General features: G+C 36.7%; 1 protein-coding gene across 2 annotated transcripts in view; it reads right to left on the bottom strand.

The window, feature by feature from the left end:
- LOC107625210 overlaps positions 2,843 to 8,838 on the bottom strand; it is a 6,714-nt gene continuing 718 nt past the window's right edge. The window contains exons 1-5 of one of the 2 annotated variants that reach the window (XM_016327788.2): positions 8,033 to 8,735; positions 7,289 to 7,377; positions 5,113 to 7,071; positions 4,542 to 4,728; positions 2,843 to 3,639 (exon numbers count right to left, since the gene is read on the bottom strand). In XM_016327788.2, the coding sequence (XP_016183274.1) occupies positions 3,026 to 3,639; positions 4,542 to 4,728; positions 5,113 to 7,071; positions 7,289 to 7,377; positions 8,033 to 8,105 (2,922 nt within the window). In that variant the 5' untranslated portion in view covers positions 8,106 to 8,735 and the 3' untranslated portion in view covers positions 2,843 to 3,025. Of the gene's footprint in view, positions 3,640 to 4,541; positions 4,729 to 5,112; positions 7,072 to 7,288; positions 7,378 to 8,032; positions 8,736 to 8,838 lie in introns of those variants that run through there. The other variant, XM_021115747.1, reaches the window with a different exon arrangement.

Genomic DNA, 8,838 nt, shown 5'->3' with positions numbered 1-8,838 from the left:
GCTATTTATTATATTGACCTCTTAATATTTTTGTAAAATATAATAAATAAAAGAGAGAATATTTTGTTTAAAATAGAACGAGATATGAATAGTAAAGTTCACCCAAAATTTAGCAGATTTCGGCTAAACTAATTTTCATTGGAGGTTCCGTGTTTTGTCTTTTATCAGCCAAGATATGAATAATATCAAATTATAGAGTTAGGCCTAGTCTATAAATAGCTGAGGCCCATTCTCACATTCACATACCCAATAATTTTGGTGTCCATTAAGAAAAAACAAACAATTAAACCAAAAAATGAGAAAAACAAAAGAACTTTGACATAGTATGCCAAAAAACAAAAAGAACTTTGGCATTATATATATATATATATATTCAACCAGGCGATTATATGTTTCCCTGTAGTCTAAAGATGAACTTTCATATTTAGTAGTGGAAATTTCCTGAAAGTAGACTTATTATGAAGAGATTAGTATTTAGTAAGGATAATACAAGGTAATATATTTATTATATTAAAAATCAATTTGGTTGATCGAGTGGTCGGCGCGGTTATGCGCTTAAGTATCATGAATTTGAATCATGTTTTGTATATGCAGCAATTTTGTTGGTCAATGACTCTTAAATAAAGTTTAGATCCGCAACAAATTAGTTATTACTTATTAGCTTATCGAGTTAGGAGATTAGGTGGACAATTAAAAAAATATATTTATTATATTAAAGTAAACTTTCTGAACCTCAACTTCAAGGCAAGTTAGAAAGTGTTTAATATAGCACAAAGGTAATTAATCTAAACATGTTATTTTTTAACAATAACTTAGGTAAGATAAGCACATATCCCTGTAAGATCATGAATCTTTATGACACATTAGAAGGAAAAAAATATATTAATAATCTAATATTGAGTTGCCATCAACACTAATCATAGAAACTAGATCGAAATAAAGGGGTTAGATAGTTCGTTCTTCTTTTACAGTCACCGAGCAATAATCCACGTAATAATCTCCATATAGGTAGCAACAAAGTATGAAACCTAAAGCCAAAAAAATGCAAACTTAATCGCAATTAACAATTAAACTAATGAATGAAGGAATGCTAGAATTGTTGTTACTTGTTAGCAATGAATGTAGTACACACACCAGTTTGTTGATGGTGACTCGTGAAGGGATTGCACATGGGATCTAAATTCAAAAGTTCGGATAGGATAACCGTTACACCATAAAAGCAATGGAACATTGACAACCACCCTACAAGACCCTGTAATATACAGACATGTACAACTGTTTGACATACTCTTTCATGACTTTTCTCCTCTTTGGCATTTTATAACCGGTCAATGTCTAGTTTGTAGTCACAAAAAGTTTCTTTTATTCATATTGCATATATACATGTATTTCTGTGAACATCTTCGTTAGGTAATCAAATAGGGGTCCAACCAACTTTATCCAACTTCTATTTAGACCGTATTTTAAGACCCACCAGAGGAAAAAAAACAAAAAAAACATTTCACTCCATTTACTTAAATCTAACCCTAATTTTATCTAAACCTAATCTTAATTTTTTAAATTTTAAAATCAAAATTTTTTAAATGTTGTTCAAGTTAGCTCATAGTAGAATTGGTTCCAAGACTTTTTCTTATTTGAATGATATCTGGGATCTGGATAATTGGAACATGCAAAGGCTCCTTTCATAGATCCCACACGAAATTGGCAATCAACTTCAAACAATGCAGAGACCTAACCTTGGCACAAATACCGACAGATAGAAATGGAAAGTTAATTCAGATGGTGCTTAAAAGAAGACCTAATTGGAAGAAAGAATTGAAAATACTAAAAACAAGCAGTTACAAAAGTGTGTTGACATTATAAGTAACACGTATAGATAAATAAAGCACTGAAGCAGTTAACTTGTGTTTACAAAAGAATCACTACTAGAAGATCATCAAACATAATTGAATTGATTATTTACACAGAAAATAGCAGCGAAATTCACCTTTTATTTGGAGATAGCAGCCATCTTACTTGAGACGTTAGGTCCATGACCATAACAACAATGGTCCAAAAATTTGGACCAGCAATTGTACCCTCAGACTTAACTGTGTGTGAGTGCACATTTCTCCCACTTGTGCTACTTCTCCGTTGGGACTACTTATCCGTTTCTCTCATTAACTAAGGAATGCTACATATTTGGTGAAAAGAAAAACAACTCCATGTGACCGTCAACATTGCTATAAAATATGAAGGCAGAAAAAAACAAACTTTCTAAATGGTATTTAATTATTTATGCATGGCACTAATGGGTAAAATGGAAAATAGAATAACTCGGGCAACTTAGAATGCTTTATAACCTTGTATAGGTTCAGTAGTAAGCAAGTTCATCAATTTTCTCCCTTTTTTTTTTCTTTCTCCCACGAGATTGTTTAACAAGTTGGGTGAGTTCATCTATTTTCTATTGTCATCAAGTCCGCACTAAGGAGAGGAAACCTCAAGTCAGATTTCTTTGATGTATTTTTGTACAGTACTAGTTACACTACACTTTTAGAAGCGTTACGAGATGCTGACCTATAAATAGTGATAGTGACAGTACCTGTAAGGCCCGAAGTATATGTAGAAAGAAACAAATACGTTTTTTCATTTGCCTTTGTCAATCGCCATCAATTCTTGCAGATTACACCGTTGGCATGATTTGATAATTTGATTCACCTTGAGTTGCGTTGTTATTTGAATATTGTCGTTATATGCTGCTACCCCTAGTCCCTACCCCTTAATGTAGCTACAAAAATTCTGGCTTTTATGTCTATCACGTAGTGCCTTAAATGCAACCTTGAAATCCACATGCACCATGAAAGGGCCATGTAAACTTGTCCACATTCTCAGATAGTCATAATCATTCATCTAATGCCCAATGGGTTTGGGAAGAAACATTATGATCCCTTTATTCATCTTCTGATGAAATTTAACATTGTGAAACTTTGATTTACAATATAGGGAAACTTCCTAAGAACGAATAATGGCCCCGGTACAAAATTTTCTATGCACCAGCTATCTCTGCTACTAGTTCTTCTAACAACAATCTCTCAATTTCCCTACCTATTACATCAATTTCATCTCCTAAGTCCAACCACTGTGGTTCCTTAACCAACACCTTCCCCAAAGCATCATCCTTCACTTTTCCCTGGCTTCCCAGCAACCTGAAAAGACCATCTTGGATCCGATTTTCGATCAGTTTAGAACCAACATTTGTTGTTGCACGGCTCACCCATGGCTGCAAGTTCATGGATTGATTGTGGATCTTGACAATTCCGGAATTTATGCGGTCAAAAAGCAACCGTCTTTCAGACCTTGAACAAGTGGTCCAATCACAGTACCTCTTTTCAAGTTCATTAAACACTGAGAGACTTACAGGGGATTCCAGAGAATGCCAAAATTCAAAATTTGGATCAGGTTGAGCGCCATCGATGCCAGATTCAGACAACACATCAATAATGTAGGAAGACTCCCAGCTATCTTCAGTTCTGCATAATCGATTGTCTTCTGACAATCTAGTAGATCCTTCCCCACACTCTTCATCGCTTGAAATTAGCACAGAGCCCTCCGCATATCCTTCAGATTCCAACTTCAGCAACTGGAGCTGCATTCGGAGCCCTGTAAATAATAATGTTTCATTAGAACAATGGAATGGAGTGAAAGATAAAAGTCTCAACGAAAGATTAGAATAATTTCCTTCAGTCAAGCACAACAGCCAGGAGTATGAGAGCATCAAATTCATATATATATGCTGGTGATTTGTCATGTCAAACAGCTATTTGATTCAAATCACAATTATCAGTTTGATCACACATACAAGATTAGCAAGAGATTGTTATGATATATAAGCTCAAAACCATCAACAAAATTGGCAGGAGAATGATGTGGAAATTATGAAGTCATAGATGATTTAGTCAAATTATTATTAAATAATTAAATGTAGTCAATGTAATTATGATTTATGAGGTAATAGCGACTCAGGATATAGTTATGATTAAATAATCAAATTTAACTTGTAACATTTAATAGACAAATTGACCGAAAATTTAAAAGTAAGCCATCAACCCCAAAAAAAAGATATAGACCTAGAAATGCATTTACAGTGCATCTTATTATTCCAAAACTAGTTGGATGCTACTGTTACAAAATAGATACACCAAACAAATAATATAGAACAATACTAATTGATCTCCATTTTCTAAATTGAGTACAATCCATACTGATGGAAAGATATAGTAAGCCCAACGTGCAAACAACAAAGGTTAATAGGTGATGGAACTCAAACTATCCGCATGATTGTTTGTTTCTTATGAAATAGAACAAAAAATATAAAATTGAAAAAAGCCTCTAATGTTGAATCAACATAGTTATCTCTTCCTGTTTATTGTTGATGTAATTGTGATAAACACATGGTATGAGGTTTGAGTGGCTAAAGGAAATTAAATATTGAGCTAGACATGAAAATGGGGTATTAAACACAACAATATGCAAAAATAGAAATACATCCCCAGTTCAATTACCTTGCAGGTCAGCACTGAGACTTTCAAAACACTCGGAACATGATGACGACAGATCATCTGTAAAAGAAGGTTCCAGGACTGAGACTGGACTGGGTTGATCAGTATCTTTACCACATGATGATTCAAGTCCAGGTGCAGGTGGTTGAAAGCAGTCTGAAGTTCCATCAGAAGACCCAGCAGATAGTTCCTGAAAATATTACAACACATCAAGTATGGAACAGGAAGAAGTTTACAATTTTTTTATTAATAATTGCAGGCCACCTCATCAGATCATGAGAAAATAAAACTATCCTCTGACAACAAAAAGTTTATTGAAGCATCTATTACAGTGGAAAATTAGCTGTGCAAGCACTATTAATTCAACGCAATTTCTAAGAAATTAACAAGTTTCAAGGCTTTCCACATCTCAATTTAGTGCACAAGTCCGAAAATAATGATGAAATACCTATGAAAATATTTGCAAAGTGTAAGGAGAGAGTTAGGCTGAAGCAAACAAGAGAGATAAGAAAGAAAATTTTGCAGAAACTGTATAAAACACCAAAATACCAATGGAGGATATTAGAAAGTTAACCTGCTGAATTGAGTTATCTTTGTCAGCAACCCTGTTGTCACCTTTGATCAAAACAAGAGATGTTTCAGGCAGTACTTTATCAGAAGGTTCACAAGACCTGTCTGCATCTTCATTTGCCACACTCACAATAGTATCAGGAAGCACACTTGTATCTTTGAGGGTCACAGCAAGAGATTCAGTGGTTGGAACATCTAGTTTAGGTGAACCTTCTTCAAGATTGATTTCCATTTTATTCTCAATGGCACTAAAGCTTGGTGAAAACTCATTGCCTTCCAACTCAGACGAAAGCATAGACCAAGATTTCTTGTGACCAGATCTTGTGCTTCTACTATTTACACCATGCCTCTGATCATGACTCCTTCCTCTTCTCCTCTCCCGTCTAATGGCTTCCTTTGGCATCCTAAAGCGATCATCACGAAGCACTTCATTGCGCATGATTGTTCTAGGACTTCCAAAGACATTAGAAGAAGCAGGTAGAGATCTTGACCTTGGCAAACTTCCAATACATCCATCCTTCCAACCATCCCTGCTGCTGATACCCAATGGTTCAACCCACCCAGCAGGTTTATTACGGTGCCGTTCCTCAGTAAACCTTCCATCAAAATTTGTGGTCTTCACATCCTTATCAGTGATAGCAAGCATTTCAGCAAGTGTGCTGCTCTTGCTGATAATTTGTATCTCTTGAGACTTGTGCGCCATTTTCCACCTTTCTGATAATCTCTTCTTTGCCTCCCTACTCACAGATGATTCACCAGAATGTGATGACCTCCTGCTACAATTATTAAGATCAGAAGAGTTTCCCCAAGTAGCAGGAGTTCCAACTGATTCCTCAGTAGATTCATTTCCAGATACACTGCAAGAACTATCATCCCCAGCATATCCTCTAAGTCCGGAAGAGGGCAACATCACGCAACCACCATTGTTCAAACTATTTTTCATTTGACGAGTGATTTCCTTAGCAATTTCTCTAGATTCCAAAGAGTTGTGCCTCAACGGCCGGGCAGTATCAGGCAAATTAATCTTTTGCGGATACATTTTGGAGTCCCTATATCGGATATCTGAAAATTCAGTATCATTTGCATGCTCAGATTGAAAAATATGTGGAGAACAAGGAGATGAAACATTCCTGGCAGCACTCTGAGATTTCCCAAGATTAGGCTTTAGGACAACTATCTTTGTAGGGGAAGCACCTTGCTCATGTTTTCCCTTTGACTGAAGCTTTGATGATCGCGGTGAACTATGCATCACATGTCTTCTGTTGAATTGCCGAGGATATCCATCATGTTGCCTTTGATGAGATTTATCATAACTCAACAGTGCTGTGTCGGTATCTAATCTCCAGTCAAACTCATTTCCATACTTCTCAATCTCAGGTAATTGCATAGCTTCTGTGTGACCCAAATGTGATTCGAAAGGATCAGCTTGAAGATCACTTAGATGCTTTTTAAACAAAGAATCTGGCCGCTTAAAGTACTTCAGAAGAAGTTCCTTGTTAGAGTCAAGCACCTCAAGTGTATCATGGAAATCCCTCGAAGACTGTAAATCCTGATAAGTTGCAAGGCGTTTGGCATCCATAAACTTCTGCTCAATGAATGACATCTCTTCGTTGGCATTCCTCAGGTCTTTTGCGGACACGTGTGATGAATACCTGCTGCTCTCTACCATTGGGATCTCTGAGACCTCAAACACATCCTTAAATTCTTGTTGATCCTTTGAGCTCCTCCTAGAGGACCGACCATCATATGATGTTCCTCTGTTTCGCACTTTCTCTACAGGATTTTCTGATGAACCCTTTTGCTGCTTGTTAGCAGGAAGGCCATCCAGACCCATCAAACGGGCAATAACACCTGGATTTCTTCTTTTAGACTCAGTTTCTTGCGACATCTCATCAGCTAGTAACTTCTTAATTGGAGTTCCGAACAGTTGTTTTGAAGATCTCCACCCAAATTTGAACGAGAACTGCAACAATCAGCAAATTTGGTAATAACAGTTAGTTTTTGTTACTTTTATATTTTTCTATAACTATAACAAATAACTACGCCTAATTAGAACAGTGTAAATCCAATCAACACACGAATTTAAAAAGCCATTAATTTACACTGCAAAAGTTAGATCTTCATTCATGAAGGTGTGCTGACATAAATCATTATTAATATATATATACACACACACTTACGGAATCTTTGTCTGCAACCCCACCACCGCAAGAAACAGAATCAGGAGACAAATCGGGAAATTGTCGCTGCCTATGAACTTGCTTACTCCCTGAAATGAATTATACAGCAAAAGTTAGTACGAAGTGAAAACTCAGAAGTCAGCGGCAGTTAACAATTTAACAATTACGAAATAAATAAGAATAATCATGACAAAAAAATGTTCAAAACTACTGAAATAGAATCAAGGCAAGAATAAGAATCAGCAAAACTTCTCACTGAGACGCGAATTAAAAATTAAAAAAAAAATAATGCAATATTTTGCCGTCAACTTAACACTCTGCGAAAAGCATAATTCAAGCATGGAGTTGAACAGTAAATAAATTAAGCACTGTGATCAAAAGGCATCATTGCAATCTCAAATTCATTTTAAATAAATAAATAAGTGCACGCAATTATACAAGAGCACGCCAGGAACAATACAAAAAACCAGTTCATGAGTCCTGTATAAACCCAAAAATATTTTTTTTTCTTTTTTTAAAAAATAAGGTCTAATTAAGACTCTTCAGCCTTCGAAACGCTTCATTTCAAATTTTCCCCTTTTTCCCCACCAAAACTAGCAGTTCTTATGCTTATGCTGTAAATGCTCGAGTCAAAAGGGGAAAAAATGGTAAAGAAAGAGCTGAAGTTCTTGCTTCTGAGATGAACCAAGCTTCAACTTCATATTTAGAGAGAGAAAACAAGATTTGAAAGAGAGAGAGAGAGACCTTGAGGAAGAACAAGAGTGTGCGGTTGGTTCCTGGAAGCAACGGGGGACCTGCGGTGGCGAGATTTCTCCATGTGGACGAGTCATACACGAGAAACCGGGGAGAACATGCAGATCGAGAGAGTACGGACGAGAAGAGATACTCAATTAGTAGAAAGAAGAAGAAGAAGAAGAAGATGGTGGTTGAGGAAGGAAGGAACTAGGGCAGGGAAAAACAATAGTGAAAGAAAAAAAAAAACAAAACCCCTAGGATGCTGAGCTAAAATTCAAACAAATCTAGAAACAACAAAAAAAAAAGGAAAGGAAAGGAAAGGGAAAAAAGAAAGTGCGTGATAGGCGCAGAAAAGAGGGAAGGAAAAAAGTGAGGTAAGAGAGAGAGAGAGACGAAGAAGATGGAAATGAGATTATTGAAGGAAGGGGGTTTGATTTTTGAGGTAGTAGAGAGCGAAAGAAAGAAAGTGGGAAGGAAAGAGAGAAGTTAGAAGAGAGAGAGGGAAAGCATTAATGGAGGTCCGTTAAGAGCGTGGGAGAGGGGGGGGGTGGGAAGTGAGAGAGAGAGAGAGAGAGAGAGTGCGTGAGGAGGCGTGAGCGTGAGGGAGAGGGAGGTGGGAGTGTGAGTAAGTGAGTGAGTTGAGGGAGTATTTTGAACTTTTGAATGCCGTAACGCTGGCACACCACACTTACCCTTTGCGCGGGCAACTGCACACTCCATCATTCAACGCCCCTCGCCCCCTCCAACTAGCTACTACCGTACTACATACACCGAAACTTCTTTTTCGCCAATTCTATAGTATTTGGTCTCTAATT

The sequence above is a fragment of the Arachis ipaensis genome, chromosome B02, assembly GCF_000816755.2.
Source record: "Arachis ipaensis cultivar K30076 chromosome B02, Araip1.1, whole genome shotgun sequence".
In the NCBI taxonomy this organism is placed as follows: Eukaryota; Viridiplantae; Streptophyta; class Magnoliopsida; order Fabales; family Fabaceae; genus Arachis; species Arachis ipaensis.
Note: the sequence above shows the minus strand (reverse complement) of the source record. Positions and strands in the feature narration are given on the sequence as shown.